The sequence below is a fragment of the Megalops cyprinoides genome, chromosome 4 (assembly GCF_013368585.1).
Source record: "Megalops cyprinoides isolate fMegCyp1 chromosome 4, fMegCyp1.pri, whole genome shotgun sequence".
Lineage (NCBI taxonomy): Eukaryota > Metazoa > Chordata > Actinopteri > Elopiformes > Megalopidae > Megalops > Megalops cyprinoides.
In genome coordinates, this window is record NC_050586.1 from 30453403 (window position 1) to 30475748 (window position 22346).

General features: G+C 44.1%; 1 protein-coding gene across 2 annotated transcripts in view; it reads right to left on the bottom strand.

Moving 5' to 3' along the window:
• The window catches only part of si:ch211-130m23.3 (uncharacterized protein LOC558547 homolog), a 96873-nt gene that overhangs the window by 49678 nt on the left and 24849 nt on the right, over positions 1-22346 (bottom strand). For both annotated transcript variants that reach the window (XM_036526248.1, XM_036526249.1), the window contains exons 2-4: positions 12492-12564; positions 8038-8099; positions 7225-7309 (exon numbers count right to left, since the gene is read on the bottom strand). In XM_036526248.1, coding sequence (XP_036382141.1) covers positions 7225-7309; positions 8038-8099; positions 12492-12564 — 220 coding nt within the window. The remainder of the gene's footprint in view (positions 1-7224; positions 7310-8037; positions 8100-12491; positions 12565-22346) is intronic.

Here is a 22346-nt window from a genome sequence, read left to right on the forward strand (position 1 = left end):
CTGTAGAGCCTGGGCCTGCTGTTCAGTGAAACCCCACACCACACAACCGCAGACAAACACTATTGATCCAGCGGTGCTGTGAAGACTATTGGAACACACAGAGTGCAAAGAAAATACACCCACAGCCTTATGTACTCACTGAAATCCTCTGATGCACAGAGACACCAGCATCTGTGAAAAGTGAATAAAAGACCAAACGCCTTTCTTCTTCCTCCCTACCTTGTAGACACAGCAACTGGATACTAACAGGGTGAGTCTGACCACCGGTAACCACTTTGTCTTTAGAGAGGCTGATAAACATGAAAACTCAAATCCACAAATGGATACTTTGTTGACATCCCCTAAAGTGCCTAAACTGGTTTTCATGCTCATGTGCTATTTCATTTGCTTATGCTTGTGTTAAACTCTTTTTTATCCCATCTCTCTGTGAAAGGCCATAAGAGCTGTCTGGTTTAAAGAAGGAACAGGAACTGCAGGTGACTGAAGATGTGGTCTCCAAAATGTGATGTACTAACTGTGTCTTTGAGATGTGTCTGGGCTAAGGAGGAACAGGAATCGAAAAAGTCCAAGGCTGCAGTTTGTGAAGTGCAGAAATCTAACGGCATGTCTCTCTTGAGCTCCAAGAAAATGCTGTCCCCACAATGAGCTAATTCACGTAACCAAATGAGGAACAGACTTGTCCTGTGTGATGAAACTTAAAATTTGTTTTGTTTTTACTTCTTTTAGGGGTAAGGGACAGAGAAGCCAAAACAAAAGCCAAAACTGGGTACACATTACATACAATGGCCTCAAAAGGAAAAAAAAAAAAAAACATAATGGACTTATAGTACCAAGATACTGTGAAACATGAAAACTGGGAAACATGCGTAAACACATATTCTATAATGTGGAAAATAGTAAAAATAAAGAAAAATCCTTCTATGAGTAGGTGTGTCCAAATCTATGTCTTGTACTGTATACCCACACAAATACACAAACACATACGTGCGTGCATTTAAGCATATGTCCGTTTGTGACATTTCAACCCCACTCATTAGAGAGCTAATCCATGTTTCATAGCGTCACTTCCTTACAGACTCAGAGTAATGAATCATGGGATTGCGGAGAAAGAGAAGTATTGATCCTCGGGCTCTCTAGTGTGATTTGCAGTGACTTGAACCCCTAACCCTCTATGTAAGCCTTTTGATGAATAGAGTTTTTAACCACAGCTCTGTCAAACGAGGTCAACGGCCCCTTGCCCCCTCCTTGCTCTGCCTGCTCTGCGGATGAGAGGGCCTTCAAATGCACGTTCCAGAGCTGTCTTCATGAACTATCGCTCCCCGCCGCCTTCCTGGAATAACAATCATGCAGTCTATTATCGAGAACTACTCAAGTGGGAGCTGGCTTAACCTTTCCTGACCATCTTCATTTTCTTTTATTCATGCTCAGTTGTTGACGCGGTTGCGAATTGTGAAAGAGGATATTTAGGTACAGAAAACTGTGAAGTGATTCACAAAGGACATCAGATGAGGAACAGAGGGAGGAAAATATCACTGTGGAGCTTGTCTTATCAGCGCTAAGATCATCCATTACTTCAAACAAACCCTTTTTAATTGTTCAGCTAGAACAGATAACAGATGTGATGGGTAATGGCAAAGTCTTGAGTGACAGCAGTAATATTTTTCATCTCCTTTGACGGTTGTGTGTTTTCTCTAATCACAACTAAAAGCAAAGGGTGACAGGCTGAGGTCCTCCCTGAACGGCAAGAGAGTTAAAAACCAATGTACATAAGCAGCTAAAACAGATGGACAGATTTAAATAAAGAAAGAATGCTAACTTGTAAAAATATATGCAGTGCTCCTTTACAAAGTAAAGCTCTTTCTTTTCCTCTTAATCAAAACCACATCGCTTGCCCCGTCACAGAGAAGAAGACAAGACACAGTCTGCAATGGATGTGGCGGGTTGCTATTCGGAACGAACAACATTCAGAGTCATTGTTGAAAGCCATGGTTTTAACTTTGGAAACCTCCCATCTCCGCTCAGCAGTTTTATTTTCAAGGACAAGCTGAGAACAGCAGTGGTTTACAGTATCTTAGTTCAGGGAGAACAGCAATGTTGACTATATCATCAGCTGAAAACAGAATGCTGGTGAGTGACTGGTGCTACTCGGGGCACGTCTGTAGTGGATCTCACATAATTGAGGCAGGGAGGAGATAGTGCTGGTCTGAGGAGATAGCCGTGACCCTGTGATACAATCTGCTCTGTGCGTGCGTGTGTGTATGTGTGTGTGTGTGTGTGTGTGTGTGTGTGTGTCTACTTCATAATCTCTCACTCTGGGGCTCTGAGAATGAGGATGGAACAGCAATGGGCAGTTTCTATCTGTTGCTTGCAATCTGTCTGCAGGGTCACTACAGCCAGTGACATTGTCACTGGACTGACCCACGACACCTCGCTAGGACCAGAGTGAGACGAGACTGTACCTGATCCTACACAGCTTGGATGAAAACAACAAAAACAAGAGACTGGACTTTCCAATTTTTTGTCTTTTTATTTTATTCAATCCTATGTACTACTTTAAAGTTACACACATTAATAAACACATGTTTATTATAATTGCAGTTTATTATTACTTGCTTAAATACAATGAAATAAACCACCATTCAGTCTTTGTTTAACACAAGAAGTACTTTCCTGGTGCTCTGAAGAGGCAAATTCCAAATCCAACTGAAATACTTGCACGTGGTTTGCATATTGTATTTAAAGTAAATTTTGCTCAAACAGATTTGTTTAGGATGGAAAACAAGGAAAGAGAACTCTGTGTTCGACACACAATAACAGTTATTATATGAATTGCAATGATTGTGTTTTGAATGGAAATGCGAATGAAGGCAACCTGCAAATAGACACACAAACCTTTCGTGGTCCTCAGTCTCAGCGTGCAAAGATTACAAACAAAGCGGTGTGCCTATTCATTAAAAGAACCTCTATGTTTCTCAGTTGTTGCAACAAGTTTCTTGCATAAATCTGCTGGTGTTTCTATTCATTTCTGTAATGTGCTAATTAGGAACAAACCAAATGTATGTTGGAAAAAAAAAAACAGTTTTGAGCCAATCACAGCATAATTGCAATGACGACGAACGCGGTTCTTAGATAAATCTCTCGCATGTGCTTACTGAATTCACTGCCAGCGCTGAATTATCCATCCTCGGCCCTTGCACTGTAGGCTGAACAAATTAGAAGTGCGCATTAGAGAGAATCTCTGGGACTGAAAATTTCTAATTTGTGCCTTTAGTCTATAATTAGTCCCATTCTGCTCCAGTCTTGTCGCTCTCTGAGGAAATGCAGCTAATTGGCAATGGAAAAAGAACAGCTCAGGGCCAAACCACATGGCCCTGGTGAGGAGATATGATCTCTGGCCCTTCAGAAATAGAGCTTTCTCTTCACTGCCGAATGCATGCATTATCTGTTGTTCTGTTCGACTACATTGCAATATCAGCCTGATATCACCCCCCACCCCCCTACCCAACCCCTTTTACCTAAACCCTCATACACCCTCACCCAGCACCCCCCGACCACCTCATCACTAACTTCAACACCACAGCCAGTTAATACAATAAATCAGTGCCCCGGATTAAATTTTGATTTCGGCTGTTTTATTCACTTCCAGGTTAAGTTCATGCAGTGTTTTTCTTAAAGGACAGGAAAGCAATATCCTCCTGGTTATTGTCTGACTGCGCATTAGCCGAAGTCGCCTCAGATGAATATAAAAATAGTCACTGTTTATGACTTCTCGTCTCTGCTTAAGTGGAATGCTTTGGGCCAGCACTGAGAACACATTAAAAGAGCACTTACGGAACGTTAAGGGATATTCCCCGACTGAAAACCCTCAGAAGGCAGGGTGAGGAAAATCAATACGGCACAATTTTTTACGGTAGGTTCGTAAGGCAGGGCTGGCCTGTTTGCCGATCCCATTCAGCCTGTGCCCCGGTGTTCCTGGAAAGCCTTCTCCAGTAACAGTGACAGGAACACATCACTGCCGTCACCGACCTCCTCCCCATCTGCTGTTATTCCCAGTATGTAGGAAGTGAGTCAGTCTTAAGAGTGCAAAAACCTGCAACTCCAGGAATGCTTGTCTGTGAATGTGTGTGTGTGTGTTATACATATATGTATATATATATATTACAGTACCAGTCAAAACTTTGGACACACCTTTCTTTCTTTATTTTTACTATTTTCTACACTTTTGAATAATAGTAGACGTCAAAGCTATGAAATAACACAAACTGAATGTTTTAGTGACCAAAAAAGTGTTATGAACTAATCAAAAATATCTTATATTTTGGATGCTTCAAAACAGCCAAAAATGTTTTTTAAATTAATTTGGTTTGGAAAGAAATGCATACATAGGCATTAACTTCACTATTTATGTTTGTCTACAAAACACAATTCAAGCATTTAATCATAAGTCTTTACATCAACATGTCTCTGAATTAATTTTTCCCATTATCTTAACAGGTGTCCAAACTTCCAAACTTTCCAAACTTTTGACAGGTTCTGTGCGTATGTATGTATGTATGTTTAGCAATCTGGATTGTGATCTCAAACAACCCATTAGCCAATCACCCAGTCAATCATCCAACTAAGCAAATTTCATTTAGTAATGGATCCATTGTGATGTAACAGCAAGGGTGCTTATTTCTTATCGACTCCTGGTTGTGGAGGTGGTCAGAAATAGCTCTGATCTGTCTATGTGAGTCCTGTGTATGGGTATGAATTTACCATGTGTAAGTCCACAATGCACTCGGTCCCTAGGGAGCAGACAGTGTGTGGGCCCAAAAGCAGAGGCCAAAAGACTGCAACATGACCGTTTAAGAGAGCTGGTGTCCTTCCAATGAGACAGTTAAATACAGATAATGGATATATGATAAAGAGTGAACCCTCCTGAGGTTAGTAATAATTAGTTATGGTGCTAATAATTAGGATTTACAGGAATGAATTCATCATTACCAAGTTACATTCACGTAAAGCCCAAACTGATTCAAAATTCAATGTAGATATTGCATACCTAACGACATCATTAATATTCCATTTCATGTGCTCATTCTTTTTTAACATTGGCTATAATCGTACCCTCATCACTTTTAATTAAGTGGAAAATATCAGTGGAATTGTGATTAAATCACAAAACGATGCCCAAATTATTATTTTAAATTTGAACTGACCCAGGGTCTAATTAGAACTAGCAGATTACACTCCTTCGAATAGAATGAAGAATTAAGAGTATAAATGCAGCTTTCACAACCTGTGAATATGGGTGTTTCTGTCATTGATTAATGAATGGATTATTACATGCAGTATTAGTAGTAGTTGTAACTGTAGAAGTGCCTGCTGTAGTAACAATACTGTAGTAGTACCAGCTACAGTAGTATCAGTGGTACTAATGGTTGTAGCAGTGGTACCTGTAGCAGCAGCAGTAGTAGTAACAGTTGTAATATTATGAGCAGCGGTTGTGGCAGGGGTAGCAGTGAATCGTAGCATTAGCAGTGCCCAAAGTACAGAACAGGCACTAAGTGTTCTTAGTATTTTCACCTTTTGCCCTGGAGACAGCCCCACCAGTGTGCCTGTGTAATTGTTTATTAAGATGTGAGGATGCAGAGAGTGGGAGAAACCAATCTGTGTCTCCCCAGCGAGGACCGAGGGGGTTTCTCTCCTGCACCCCTCATCGGCACAGACGCGGAACCGCATGGTGACACGCAGTGTCACTCAGCCAGTTCCGCCGCGGTATTTCACAGCACATAGAGGCCGCGGCGCCCTCCTGCTCAAGGAGGCAGCTGCGACTACTATGGGGGATTAAATCACACCTTGCTGTAGTGTAGTTCATCTTAAGGGGGGGGGGGGGGGGGTTGGGTCAAATTTATGCAGCGCAGGGGTGGGTCTAACTCACGTAGGACAACGTGAGGATATCTAACGGATTTTTCCAGGTTTCCCAAAACACAGCAATTGCACCAATCAGGTCAAGACAAACAGATCGCCCAACAGACCGCCCTTTTGAAAGTATATATCCAAGGCTGGGCATTGTATCCACTGTTAGTATACCAAGCCAAGCAAAAGAAAAAAAGAAGACATTTTGGAGGAGGTTAAAAGTCAGTCATACAATAAATACATTACAAAAAATGAATTTACTACCTTAAAGCACAGCCTTCAGCTTATTACAGTGGTTGGTCCATCACTTACACTGCTGAGCAATGCCACTTTTTGTTTAAGGAGTTAAAAAGAGAGCAACCCAAAGACCTTACAGAGCATAAACTGTCCGGACTGATGTAGCCCCTGATAGATGAAGCAAAGCCACAGAGTCCATTAAGAACTAAAATGGGATCTGTATGGTCCCAAGAGAGAAGATCCAGTTCTTGTGTGGTTTCAAGCGGAAGTACACAGGCTGGGCCCATGCTTGGCCTCACTGATCCTGGATCATCTTGGAGGAGTAGCCATTGTAGACTCACTGGACTGCCACAGTGCAGCGTGAAATGGAGCAGCCTAATGTGGAGTAATGTGACTGAACCAATATCATTCATATGTTCACAACTCTGTCCAGAGCCAACTCGTATCATTCACACATTCACAAATCTGTCCACAATAAACCTGCATCATTCACACATTCACAACTCTATCTACAACAAACCCCATATCGTAATAACCCTGTATCGTTCATAAGTTCACAACTCTATCAAAAATGAAGCAATATCATTCACACATTCAAAACTCTGTCCATTCACACATTCACACGCTCTGTCCTGAGCTAATCCGTGCCAGTCACATGTTCACAACTCCGTCCGATCCCAACCCTGTACCATCAACATGTTCACACTCTTTATCAAGCCCCAAGTCCTGCCATTCACAACTTCACGATTCTGAACAGGCTGAGCTCCAGCCATTTTCACATTCACATGTCTGTCGACCCCAATCTGCTAATTAACAGATCTGTCCAGCTTTGTGTCTTGATATTAGAGCCTTTCCAAACCATATCACTAAAATCTCAAGCAGTACAAGCATTCTCCTCTTAGACCACACTCACTGTTGAGAATGTGACCACCCAACTACAAAAACGAAAGCATTCATCCTTAACAAGCTCCTTTGTCATGACTATCTATGAAACTCACCCAACAAGACATCTGCAAATAACTACGGGCCAATGTCTGCCCCCGGCCCCCTCCCTCCTTTCGACCACTGTAAAAAGAAGTCACTCACGTAGTCGTGGAAGGCCTTGGCTTCGCTGGAGTGCTCGCATGTCTCTCTCCTCTCAGGAGCCGCGCAGTACAGATCCCAGAATACACTGCAAACACACAGGAGGACGAGTGAGCACACAGGTGGAAGGAAAGGCGCACAGCTCTCCAGTCAGACAGACACCACCTGCTGGGGAATGATTCTACTGGTTGTTTTTACCTTTAATGAACACTGCTGCTGTACCCTTGGGCAAGGTACTTAACCCACAATTGCCTCAGTAGATATCCAGCTGTATAAATGCATAACATTGTAAAGAACTGTAACCTACGTAAGTCGCTTTGGATAAAAGCGTCTGCCAAATGAATAAATGTAAATGTAAACACTGAATACCCTAGTGGTAAACAGACACTCCTTGGTTTATTGAGCACTGAGCCGGCACCTGTTGATCTGAAAGCATGAGTATCAGAGGCAGGCTCAGGGGGCAGTGAAACGACATAGCGCCTTTGGATTCATAGCTAACACATGATTAATAATTACTGTTTCTCTGCACACAGCTGTCGTTTTACCTGACTGCTGCGTCGTCCCCTTACAGATATGATGCGAAACACAAAGCTACATGTGAGGATGCAGAAAGCCTCTAATCCACTGACGAGCAGCTTAATTACAATCCCATAACCATGCCCGTTTGGAAGCATTTCTGCCTTTGTTTGAGGGAGATCAAGTTTCACTAAAACACACAAACAGAAAAAGTTGTTTTTTTTCCCTCTCACTATTTGCTGTTTGCTTTTTTCCTCCATGAAAAGGAAAGTAAAAAAAAAAAGAAAAAAAATCACTCACCACCACCACGAGTGAAGGAATCCCGGAGGTTCCCCTAACGTGATGTTCTTCTCCCATCGGATCTTAGCAGGAGAGAGAATAGAGAGTGAGGAGAAGAAAGACTGCGGTTTCATGATTTTTTGATGTGATGTGAAGCCAGTGGGGGTGAATGGAAAACGGTTCAGCTCTGTGGAATATGAATGGATACAGATAACTTTACATTTTGCTTAGCAGACACTCTTATCTGGAGTGACTTACATCGCTCACAATTATAACATGTTATCTTTTTTACACAGCTAGAGACTTACTAAGGCAGTTGGTGTACAACTGCAGGGTCTCACCTGCAAATCAGACTGACAGCTTTCGGGTTATGAGCCCTGCTCTTTACCACTACGTCACACAGCTGCACACAGTGGGATGATTGGGAGCATCGAGGGGTGGGGATGGGGAAAGGAACATAGTTTTAGCTATGTGGCTCACTTAAGCTCATGACCAATATCTTGACCAAGTGATCTTAAGGGTTGCAGGTTTGATTCCCTTGTGGGGCATGGGAAAGGTGAAAAAAGGACATAAGAACACATGACATTTAGTATTAAGAACATGCCTAACTAGGCTTGTCATTTTGCCTATGGTCTGCAGCTTATTCAGCACTGTGTCAAGCCTGGTCTTGAACACTCCAAAGATCTCTGGTCCGCTGTGAATACTGGTAAACTACTCAGTGCTGGGATAACTGCCGGAGTGGAAAAATATTTTCTAACAAACGTAAAACCATGATAATGTTAAGTTATTTCATAGCTCTGCATGTAAGCGTGTTCATAAAGTGAGTACATAGCAATGCACCACATGCCTGTTTATGTGCTTACCCAAAGCTCACTTTCTCTCAATTACCCAGTTATATGGCTGGAGATTTAAGGAATCAATTCAGGTTAAATACCTCACTCAGGGGTACTATGGTACAATAACTTAGCTGGGATTTGAACATTCAACCTCCAGAGCACAACACCTGTGCTACACCGCTGGCCCCAGACATGTCTACTGAGTCAGTCCAGCATTACCTTAAGCTACTACGATAGCTTTTGAAAAAGAGAAAGAAAAAGAAAAAAAGAAGTCCTATTCAAATGGCAGTCAGTGCCTCTTTGCACTTTGTGTTCACTCATGGTTAAGAGAGCAAATTCAGGGAGATCAATTTGCTTTAATGAGGCGTAATTAGAAAGGCAATTATAAGGAGGCAGGACAAAAACCCCTACAGTAGGATACTGGAGCTCCTCCAGACGCCTATTAAATACATTTGTTCTTTTAACCGCATTGATTTATTTGGAGTGACCTGCCTGCACACTGTGTGTATATAATGTAACATTAACACTGAATTAGTCACCTGCTCTCCTGAACATGAATGTGTGAGAGGGAATGTAATACATCTCAATTAAGTGCCACTTACATCAACAACTCTGGTGCTACAATGACTCTCCTCTCTCGGTCTGTATACTCTCATTCTCTAAAGTGTACATAGATGTTTGGTTTTTTTTTTTACAACTATAATTCAATGTCTAGGGATATTTTATACACATTTTTTGTTGGTCTGAAGGCTTTTATTCATTATGTAAGGCATTTCTGAATATTGTAAAAAAAAATCAGTAACTAGTAAATTACTTATAAATTATGATTATGGTTTCATCACACTGGCACGTGTGATGTCAACACAGTCTATTCGGGTTTATCCTGACCATTGTGAGTTTATAATGCCATGAAATCCCTTCTCCGCTAATTTTGTCCGTGGCCTCTCTGATGAGTATCTGCTTGTAAACCTTTAGGCCTTCTATATAAGCAGTCTGAACTGTCTGTGGCCTGTCATCCATTACCTTGCTTCCTTTTTTTAATCTTGGAATATTGTCTGTTTTTCAACTTCGCAGAAGGTGTGACTCACGAGCAAACAGTGAGGTCACCAGATATTGTTCACTATGTAAACCTGATTCACGAACCCCCCCCATCAAATCAGCACCGCAGGCAAATAACAAGGGCGTGTCGACCTTCATCCCGAAGAAAACACGCATTGTTCTGGTAGGCCCCTTCGCAGAGGTTTCATCATATTTCGAAGCATTCTGAACATTGACTGTACCAAAAGGGTATGTCACATTTTCGAGTCACGTGACCAGTCTGAGCAGAGGTGAACAACTGGTGAACTGTGCCCACTAAATCTGTAGCCGTTTCTCCCAAAGTCTTCTGTCTCCTAATGCTGAAGTGACGTAACTTTGGGCTTCATTGCTCTTCTTTCTCTCAAGAAAAGAAGAGGAAATTGGTTTTGGCAGCCAGAGAAAGAACAAAAACAGCCTGCACTTCACCAGGTGTTTTGGAGCACCCCTGCCTTTATTTGTCTGCATTGTCTCAGTTACGTCTATTTGCTCAGAAAGAACAAAGTCAATTATACAGTTGCACCGCTGGAATCTTTAATGTTTAAATAAAGCTTTGTCTTTGTCTTACTTTGTTGCTTCGAGGGTGCATTTTTTTGCCATGAAGTGGAAACAGATCTCCACCAGAAGTACAGTTAAAGTACATAAAAGTCTTAAAACGCCATTTTTCACTGCTCCCCTCCCATCCCTCCACCCCCTTCCCCGCACGCTCAATCGGAATGGAACTATTTATTCTCGTTTTAATTCTTAACGTGCGTCAGTGTTTACGCTGCGGCTTTGGGCTAATGTGCTCTGAACACAAACACGGGCCCGTCTCACTTTCATCTCCTGATCTCCTGCAAAGTGAGAGCGTTAACCTCCACTTACGCTCCGTGCTGATGTTACACTTTAAATACCCCTGTGGAGCCAGCCGCGCAGAGCCAGGGGAATCAGCACAGCCGTGCACTCCGTGTTCCCATTTAAAGGCATATCACTCTGTGTATAGATTACCTTATGCTTCACAATGTGGGAATTAAAAAACAGAACTGCACAGGCATTGCTGAATGGCTAGGTTTCTTCTTCTGGCCTGGTAGTCTCTTTCAATAAAATTTTGACTGTGGGCCCTGCTGAGTTGGTCAGTCACTTAGTCAGAGAGTTAGTCAGTGAGTGAGTGAATGAATGAGTGAGTGAGTTGGTGGGGGAGAGAGTGAGTGAAATTATTGTATCCTGGGCTGCTTCCTCCAGTCTCAGCCAAAACTAATAAAGAATCAAAAGAAGTTAATACACTGGAGGTGAAGTGGAGCTGACCATATTGTGTTTGTGAGCCAGGCATATTGTGAGGGGCAGCAGTAAGGTGCAGTAGTATGAAGCAGGGTCCATAACTGAAAGGTTGCTGGCTCGATTCCCTGCTGGGACATTGCTGTTGTATCCTTGGGCAAGATACTTAACCCACAAGTGTCTCACAAAATACCCAGCTGTATAAATGGGTATAATAGTAACCTATGTAAGTTGCTCTGGATAAGAGCATCAGCTACATGACAGCAATACGATGAAAAATGACAGTAATGTTTGTTACCAGTGGATGTGGTTATAGTAGTGATAGTGAGATGGTGGTTTTCAGAGCGACCCACGGTAGTCAGGGGAGATGGGTGGAAGTCAGACACTCTTACTGAAGCCTTCCTTCCTTCCTTCCTCCACCTGCAACAACACTACACAGGAGGCAGTGCCGTGCTCCAAGACCTTAGACCAGTGGAGTGTTTACAGCGAGAAGAGAGCCCTCCCTCAGGTGCAGTGGCTGGCGTGCGGCGCGCCGAGGGTGACATCACACCCACTTATCACCTCGCCCACAGCCTCCACACGCCCCAGGGCTGCTGTCTCAACACGCCCGCTGCTCAAAGCCCCAAAGGCAAGCGGGGGCTCAGTCCGAAAACCTGAGGGCGTGCTAAGCGCATATAAAACCTACAGCCCCTGTCGGATTCTGAAGAGAAGGCCAAGGTGTGGAGGTTTACCTCATATTGTTCACAAGTACAAACGCAACACTGGACTTGAGAACTGACATAGCGTGATGCATGAGGCAATTTCCTTGCACGTCATCAGAGTCAAAAGTCAAATGGTCGCTGCTACTGACTACTGGGGGGAGGAGCAAGGCATCTGAAGCAAAGTGGCTTTATCCATTTTCCTCTGTTACAAGCCTCAATTTGACGGCCAGGCATATCACAGATTACAACAATAGGAAAGGAACTACTGTGTCATTCAAACCGCAGGCGTGGATGCAAACACACCACGGAACTTCGAAGACCCAGAATTTTCTACCGTCTGACAACAAGAATTTTGCTGAAAATGCTTCTTCGGCTTGCTGTTTTTTTTTTTTTTTACTGCAAAGCATCGCTGTGCTCCAACTCCCATCCAATCCCATTAGATGGACAGTAAATGAGAGATGCGTCCGGCCAGCTCAGCATTACGTCTGTGTGTAATTCAATTAGCGGCGGGTCCCGGAGTGCTGGCCGTGGCATGCGCTTGCGGCACGGCCACCCCCTGGCCACCCCCTTCCCCCACCCCCAGGGCCATAAATAAAACTCTCTGGCTTACCTCTGACAGGAAGGTCTGTGCTGACTTCTGGGCCCCTACATGCAGCAAATATTCATACACGTAGAGCGCTAACCTGCAGAGAGAGAGAACGGGAGAGACAAAAAGGAGTGTAACAGCAGTAGATACAGAGGAACCTATGGATACTCTGTAATGCCAGGAGGAAACTACATCTGCCTTCATCCTGAGCACAGGGTACAAGGCATGTTCATGTAGCATGAAAATATGGACCTGCATAGCTTCAGATGTAGTAAAACCATGGGGTGAATCCACAAACATTAATATTTCATACATAGGCTACATATCAACAGTGGGATGTGCTTAAGTGTATGACAAGTACTAATAGATGTCATGAGTTTATTGTTCCTTTATGTTGAAGGACTAGCAGGTGAATACTGCTCTCCTGGGGGCTACCTAGCTCTTTTTCCATTTACCCAGAATGCCAAGCGTCACAGAGTAGATAGGTGTGATGCTGCATAATACCTGTCGCAGTATCCCCTTATTTCCCCACAGATGTCATCAGTGTAGGCTTTGCGGCATTGAGGCTCGGGGGCCAACAAATCACAGCTTAACACGTGTCCTCTTGTGCGCGGTTAGGGGGGCCACAAATCACAGTTTAACGCTTATCCACTTGTCCTCTTGTGTGTGGTTAGAGGGGACACAAATCACACTTATCCTCTTGTGTGCAGTTGTGGGGGGGGGGGGGGGTGGTGCAAATCATACTTTCATGCTTAAAGCACTGACAGTCAGCAACACCTTTACTGGAGAGACCTTACAAAGCCACCAATGGGGGCCACAGGGGGTCAGCCTTATCGCATCTGTATGATATTTACTGTGCCCCACCCTCTCAGTCTATCCTCCAACCTATGGTACATTCACGGTGGCAAACCCCTGCAGGCTTGCTCATAACCGAATGCCAACAGAGCCAGTAGGACACATAGAAAGGGAGCGTACATTTTCCCTTTGCCTTCGTGAAATTATGCTAAACCCAAATACACACAATGACTACTCATACAAACAGTTTGCACAGTAGTATGCACCCGAGGAAGATGTTCCGGAATTTTTCCTCAGGCTTCTCTTTCCACCCAAGTCGTATCACGAGGAGAATTAATTAAGGGCGCAATTAATTAATCAGCGCTCTCCTTGTATTTTTCTCTTAGTTCCAATTAGTTGAAGAAGGGATCTCCCATCGCAAACACAAGGCACCCAGCCTCGAATCAATACTTGATCATTCATTTTGTCGGTAGTGCCGAGAAGAATTCACAACAGTTCAGCAGTAACACTGCTTTTCTGCCTTGCAACACACTGCAGGCTTGCTGCACTAGATTGCTCGAATTGGGTCCATGTTACAATCCACATCCCTGAGTGATGAATAAACATTTCATTTCAAGAGCCAGGCCACACACTGACAGTCACTACAAAGAGTTTTTTTTTTTTTCAAAGATTTTTTTTTTTTCAGAGATCGACTAAAATATAGTCACGGCAATTATGTTCACTGTATTTTGTGATGACGTAATGAAACAGTCTAGACCACTGTGCTGGTAGGCTTTCCAGAAGTGCACATTTGAATTCCTTTTTTTACAGCTTTTTTCCCTCATCAGAACTTGTTGCAGTGTGCAACTCCTTTTGTAAATCTGTCCATGTGTCATTAATGTTCTCCTCTCGCAGTAGCTCAGGACTCAAGCTGTGAGCGGCAAACTGGCAGGAAGAGGAACAGACCAAAGCCAGATCCAGCTGCTCCTCGCCACAGGAGCAGAGTATCCAGTGTAAAAAACATGGCACATCACAGAGTCTCCTCTCCTTCTCTCCCTCTCTCTCTCCCTGCCTCCCTCTCTCTCTCCCTCTGTTTATCAAGACATCCCTCCCCTGAAGAGACGTGAGAGGTGTTTCCACTGATCCACCTTGACTGTGTTAGTGCTGTTCCAGTGTGGCCCTGTGCGGTCACCCGAGGCTCAAATGAACCGAAAACGAGTCGCACCTGCTAACCCTGGAATCTGGTCACTGGCGTCACAACCTTTCAGAACTGCCTACATCCCTCAATATTGCGTTAGCTCTTAAACAAATCAGGGGGGCTATACACTGTATGACACTTTGTTCCACTAGGTTACGACAGAGATAGAAATCCTCATGCTTGTGGTTTTCTTAATCTCGGCTTTGGTGACACAATAAAAAAATTGTGACAATCAATTTTTTGCAGACTTGCAGACTCACCATATGGCACTGGAGGCAAAGGTTTGTCAATGATCCAGACTGATCTACCCACTGTATGAATAAAATCTTGCCACCTAGCTGGGGGTACCGTAAGTATTACTGAAGAAACATTCTGCATTTCATAAATTAAGCCATAGGCACACCTACTTCGTTTATCCTCTGTGGTAACCTTCTATCCTCTCTTGGGATGTTGGCCTTTATCCCTTTGCCCTGGTAAGGACTACAGCTCACTTTGGGTATGGCAGATGAACAGATAAGACAGGCCAGCGAAAATGCTGCTGCAGTTATATGTTTGATGCCATAAACTCCTACTACAGTATGTTAAAGACTGAATGGTTTTCAGCAAAACATTAAGAAACCATTTATATCAACAATCTACTCTCTATATTACTCCTGTTTCTCATGGGCTATACATCATTTACAGAAGTGGACTTGAGACCTGAGGCATATGAGTTCAAATCCCAGGAGGAACATTTGCTGTGACACTGTTGGATCACTGATCAAGGCACTTAAACTGCTTCAGAGGAATGCGTCTGCACACAGGTGTCAACTGAATTACATAGGTATCTGCTAAACAGGAATGTGCAACCTACAATACAACCTACAATATCTGATATAAGAATGTAGAAATAAGATGGAAAATGGGTTTAAGACAAAATCCAGCAGCCATTTCTACTCTTTGAACATCGACCCCTGCACTGAAGGCTTGTTAAAGCTCACTGACAAACAGAAGGTGACACGTGGTCCGCTGTGGAGAAGGCTGCTTTAACTGGGCAAAAGCGTTTTTGCTTTATTTTGTTCTACTTTGTTAGAGTAGTAACAGAACAATGAAATCTGAACAGATAGCAGGGTTCACCTCAGGTTGTTGTTCACCCGGCAGAATTTGGTAGCTGCACCAGGCTCAGAACATCTGCAAGAGCCCCCATCCCCCCTCCACTCTTCCCCCTTCCCCTCTTCCCCCTTCCCCTCTCAGACACCAATCCCCCCCCCCCCCCCCCACACCTTCGCATCCCTAAAAATTCAGACGAATCTTCTATACTTTTTTTGCACCCGTCTCTCTCCGAATAAACAGTGCAGGCCAGAACTGAACGGCCCTGATGAAAATTTAATCAGAAAAACATCTTGGGGTTGGAGCCGAGAGCTGGAGCTGTGAAGTGCTCTACACAGCCAGCCGGAGAGACCGTTTCGGGATCTGTTTGCTCTGTTTATTCCGGGGCGGGTCACTGTGTACTGTGGTGTACACCAGGGTGTCGACGGCCAAGTGAGACATTGTCCTTTCCTGCTCAGATTCGGCTTCTTTGCTTGTTTATCTGACCTTTAAAGGCATAACACACTGTAGTACATTCGTTCATATAGGTAGGACTACTGCTGCTGATGCAGGTGGTGGTGGGGGTTTGCTCAAAATTCAAAGGTACTTTAATTTTAATAGCTGTGCACAGAGAAAAGTCAGGCTGTTCACAAATAACAAATTTCACTCCAGAAAGAAAAAAGAAACATGCAGGAAATACTTATTCACACCTTCAAGTAATCTTCAAGAAATCTGACAAAACAAAACATACACTAACAATTTGCTAATTGTGACTTCAGTGGAAGATTCTGGAATTATGTGTAGGTGTCTAAAGGCTTCCTGTTTTTCTGTGGTCTAAAACAAGGTAACACACTGAAGAGATTCATCAGTAGCATGCAGGTAAGATTGCTACACAGGAATTCACAAAAAGCTGAATCCACAACTTTCCACTCTAATGTCCATTATTAAGAAATGTTTAAGCTACTGGTTTTGTGGAAGCCCTGGCAGGAGGAGGATGTGTGTCTATCTTGCCAATGTGGGAAACAAGCAGCTCAAGAGACAATCGTAACTCCAGAGGCAGCGGTTAGAGATCCCCTAAACAAACTGGCAACCTCAGGTTACAGTGTGTCAAAAAGAACCATTCAAACTGGCATACATGAATACTGCATTCAAAGCTTGACTGCAAGGAAAAAGGCTGACAAAATACTAACCACACAGATGTCCTGAACTCTGACCTTTCAGTTTTCTGGAATAAAACCCATTATTTGTTAATAATATGACTTTGTTCTATGCAGTGCAATTAAGATTAAGGCAAAATATTTTAAATAATTTTAGGCAGAAAATATACAAAATATACAACATGTACATTTCTTCCATTTAAAGTTTTTTTTGTTTCTTTTCAGTCAGGGATATGAATACACACGGAGGCCACTGCGTTTTGCCATTTTTCCCTGTGTCCCTGTTCTTTTTCCTGTGATGTTTTTGTCAGGCTGGAACCCTTGTGGAAAGGAGATTCCGCAGCAGAGCAGGAGGAATGAGAGCAGCTCCTGCCTTCAGCTCATAGTTTATGACAGGCGCCTAGATGCTTGTCAGAGTGCCAGCTGCATTCTGGCATCCAGCAAAGAAGGAGCTTTTCAACAGTATTAAATGGACCCGGGTCGAAACAGGCTAATGGATGTGTTTTAGTGTATTCTGAGTGCTAGAGTGTTAAAACCGCGGCTGTTTGTTTCTTCTCTGATCTTCAGCTAGCCTATCGGGGGGGGGGATAAAAGTCTGCTAGTGGCTGAATTCAGGATCCGCCTCTTCCATCCGTCTGTCCAAATGCTCGTCCTCCTGTAAGGCAAAACTTCAAACTGCTTCCTAGTGCTACGCTCAAAACCCCTTCCCACAGGTATCCCTCTCTCTTGTTCTGTTGTCGGAAGCATCTTACATCTGATGATAAAAGAGTAACACCAACAAAGCGAGGGAGAAAACAAATCGCCACCGCTCCACCGTTTAGCGAAGAGCGGCTTCAAAGCCGCCACGACGGCAAGGTTAACCTAACAGTTGGAAACTTGACAAAACTCTTGACACCTCGAGGACAGAGCATGAATAAATCATCCCTTGTTCTTGTACGCAGGCTCTGCCCTCCTCCCTCTCCAAGCATATTTTGCGGCCTCTCTCTTTCTCTCCCTCTGCCTCTCTCTCTCCATCTCTCTGTCTCCTGCCAGCTGTTCCCACCCCAGCCCCTCTCCTGTCCACTCGCTCTCCAGATCTCCTCCTCAGGCCCCCTGTCCTCGGTGACCGGCTGGTCGTGCTGCCGGGCGGGGGGGTGGGCAAAGAGGGGAACGGCACTCTCGTAGCCGTACTCTTGTCTGGCTCAGCGGGGCTGCGTCTGACCCCGCCAGTGCCCAGACACCCCCCTCCCCTCCTCTCCCTGTCCTCCCCAGCTCGGCACAGACAGAAGTTCAACTTTTGACCAGACTTGTCATGCGGTATACTCTCACACAACCACACACACACACACGCACACACACACAGTCAACTGAGGGCATCCTTATAAGAGTACCACATCATGAGAAGCGTATGTAATTAAATACAATTTTTATTATTTCACAAACATTTCTTATTGACAGTGGGGTTTGTGATGTCTCCTTCTGATGATGCAGGATGCTGCAGCCCCTTACAGTCTGTCACTAGTCTGCCACAAGGCTGGTTCAGCCCCTAACTCACCCGACATATTTCACAAAGAAACAGGAATGCGCAGTGCCAACAAGAGCTCGGCTATGACTGGACGGGCCTCTGAGAACAGAGAGGACCTTGATCCCAGAGAGTGGGAGGTGTGCATCGCTGCCTGTTACAGAGCCGTGAACACAGCTCCCTCTGACCCTGTCTGAGAGGGGTCAAGTTCACCAAGCGATCCCCTGATGCTGGTGACAAGGTACAGAGCTGCTGTTTAGCTGGTGGCGGGGTGGCATACGTGTTTAAATACAGGACATGGGACCTGGGGGTTTCAGGGTTAACCCTCAGGTTGGGGCACAGGTGTTACTCCTTTGAGGAAGGAACCTAACCTGGGCTGATGAAGTAAACATATGTACAAAATGTACATGAATGAAATTTTCACTGGATATTAGTGCATGTCAAGCACTTCACAACATAAATAAATAAACACTAATTGTTTTCAATTATTCTGTTAATGGGCCCATGACTGCTATAGCTCTCTGGTAGAGGCTTCTTGAATTGTCCTGTAGAGGACGTGGAACGTCATCCACCCCAGCTCAAATGCCCATAGTGAGTTATTCTATTTGGTTTGCTTACTATTCTCTGTGAGAGTGGTTAGAGAGCTAAAGTACTGGATAGAGGGGCTCTAAATGCACTGGGGAAATCTGTATAGATAGAGATCAATCACACTTATTATCTTACTGCTGTTGTTACTCTCAGATTAGAGCACAGTTAAAGATGTCGCCACAGGCATTGTTTAAAGTTAACTGCGTTGCAGATCTCTGCCCAGGACTGCGTTAATTTTCTTCCCACCAGATTGCCAATACATGTGTGTATGTGCGTGTGTGAGTGTGTTCTGAGGACAGAGCTTCTGAGAAGCATGCAAGGTCTGCTGTACAACCGGGTCAAGGAGGCATGCGCTACCCATCCGGTTCAAACCAGCTCCTGTGGGACCTGCTGGCTAGCGGACGGTACAGTGAGATCACACGCATATTGTGGTTTCATAACCTCCGCCACTGTCAGAGCAACAGAGTGATTACCAAAACCTACAAACAGCAACACAGTCACTCATCACCATAAACTACAAACAGCAACACGATCACCATCAACTACAAATGACAACATGATCACCATCAACTACAAACAGACAGAGTGATCAAAACACTACAAACAAGAACAGGATGATCACATCAACTGAAAAAGTGACTACAAACAGCAAGATCAACTGCAAACAACAACATGATCGTAGTCAACTACAAACAAAAGGTTGATCATCATCAACTACAGGCAACAACAACAACATGATCACCACCAGCTAATAACAGCAAGTGGCACCACTGCATGGGCACTGCTCACTGCTTTATTTGCTGTTTGCAGGAGCGCTGCACTCTGAGCTCAGAGTGGAGGAAATACGTCAGATCTGTTTATAGGTATCTGGCCACTTGCTTCCCACGAAAGAATGTACAGTATGCACGGGACATGACCCCCGTGCACGTCCTCTCAATCCTTATGTTAGCTCGAGCCCCAATGCACAGTTCATTGCTGTTACACAATACAGACCTGCCGCTATCTTGAGACACCTAGGTTTGGGTGTCAAAAGCATTGATTTTTAACTGCTGTGCGGTGATCTGATCGCTGTTTCTCTGCACAGCTGACAAACAGGGGTCTGGCCTGGTGTAGGGAAAACCACCGCTGGGGGAAAGAAATGAGGGTGGGCTGATTTAGGATGTGAGGCAGGGGCCAATCACATCGCAGAAAGTCTTTTATGCCCATTGAATGTGACGGATGCTTGATAATCCCGAGTAGAATTCGCCCGGCTGAAACAGAGGGTTTCCCTGTGCGAGTCAGACAGGTTGAGAGGCCAGATGAAGCTCTCTGCTCTCATTTCAGTGACCTCTCCTTTTTTCAAAACCCACCCACTCTCCACATCTCTATTTGCCCACACCCTCCCAGAGGGAAAGTGCCCCAGCCCTCAGTAAGGCAGAAGCAAACCTTATTCCGGTTTAGACTCGTATCAACAGCACACTGCAAAGCTCCACGTGTATTGCCAGCACTCAAAACAATGCTTTCACATCCCAGACTTGACCCTTACATTAACTCCAATCTGGCAGTGCAGCTCATGCAGGTAATAAAGGGGAAAAAACCTCTACACTGAAGAATGGCTCCAAATATAGAACTGTCACTCAGTGATCTTCGTCACATGAAGATAAGACTGGTCAAAATATTGGGCTTGCTGACAATGAAATTACAAATTCTCAGAGCTACACATTAGTGTGCAAGTATTTTTTCCTTCATTGCCACATTCCACTTTTTATTTTAGATATGTGCAGCTGTCTTTATAATATCCACCAGAGCATACACATGCATTTTCTGTTTTACAGTCAGACCTCAACTTTTGTCTGAAAAGGGAAAGCCATGTTGAGATAAATCTTCAAGTTGGACAGTAAATATAGATTTAGGACCTCTGAACAGTTTGCCGTGTGTGGTAGAGAAATTCTGCTTCAAATGTCTCAACTTTCACTTGACAGTGTACATAATGGTTCTGACTCAATCCCAGGAATGAATAAGCTCTCGACCCTTACATCAACCACAGACTGTGTTTCTTTTTTCCTTTTTTGAATAAAAGTTGTTTGAAATGGCAAGACGAAATAATAAAAAACAGCCCACTCTACCACGTCAAATCACTCTAACCTAACACTCGCCTCTCTAGGTCCTGTTCAAATTTTTTTCCTCAAAAGTATTTGTCCTTGTTGCCAAAATAATGCAGTAGCCTTTGTAGTGATTTTTTTGGAGGTCTGAAAACCTCCACTGACTCTGGTCTGCTGATAGCCTAATGTACCTTAGGAAATCTGTGTGACAAATGATGTCTGCTTTCAATTCATCAAGCTCAGCGCATTCATGAAAAGTGTGTGAAAAGGTGTGTGTGTGTTTGTGGGTGGGTGTGTGTGTGTGTGTGTGTGTGTGTGCACGTGCATGCATGTGTGTGCATGCATGATGTGTAGGCACAGCACTCCCTTCAACTCATACCACCTTCCCCTCTGTCAAATCTACTTGCATTCATTCAGTGGATATGTGCCGAAATGAAATCATTCTCTTTTGACCCTAATACAGGAAGATATTTTTGAATGGCGGGCAGTCTGTTATGAATTTAGCAGCCTTCAAGGCACATCTGTGAAGGTGGGCTGGAGGAACGGCTCTGTTTCTGGTGACCTGGAAAGAACCGAACGGAACTATTTCAAACAATGACACCTGGGCCACCGGTGACAGCTGAAGCACTCAGATGCCATTATCACACCCAGCACACAGGAGCTACGCAGCACACAAAGAGAGAGCCAAACGAATGACACGCGCAATTCAAAATGTTTTATTATTTTATTATTAATGATGTATTTTGCTTACACGTGAGAAAGAAATGGAGTAAATGGGTTTGCCTATACAATCCAGAAAGTGAGATTCAGCACACTGCAGGCCAAAGTTATTCATCTGCAATCCAGCACTCCACAGTCTTTTTTCAGCACAAAGAGAAACTGCATGAGTTTAGACAACAATGCACCAAGGAGCCAAAACAATACTATTCAAAATGTCGCATTCCTGCAGATCTCCAAAGTGACCTGCATTTCTCTCTTGCTCAACCATGAGATACGGATAACCATATGTAGAATGTCTCTCTCTCTCTCTCTCTCTCTCTGGTGAGAGACAGACACACAGAAAGAGAATAACAGACAGAGAGAGAGAGAGAGAGAAAAAACTGCTGGAACGAGAGGACTAAACACAGTGACACTGAACAGTGGAAATAATGACAGTTGATCTTTAAGAGAATTGTACCCAAGATGAAAGTGTTTGGGGGGTGGGGGGGGGTGTTGGTATGTTGAGGGGGGTTAGCGGGGTGGGGGGAGTGACAATTAATACTCCAGAGGTCTGGGAACTTTCATATTCTAATGTTGTCAGATCTGACAGAACAGGCACAGCCGGCACGGTGCCCCCCCACTGTGCCCTCGTTCCACAAATCTGCACAAACCCAGGCTGGAATTGGCAGGAAACTAGGCTACCGCTGGAATAATTCTAGAATCTTTCCCCCCAAAACGCCGTGCCAGTAAACCTTCCTCTTTCCCCCCAGCTTGGGCACGACTACAGGAAGGGGGAAATTTAAACTCGTCCTG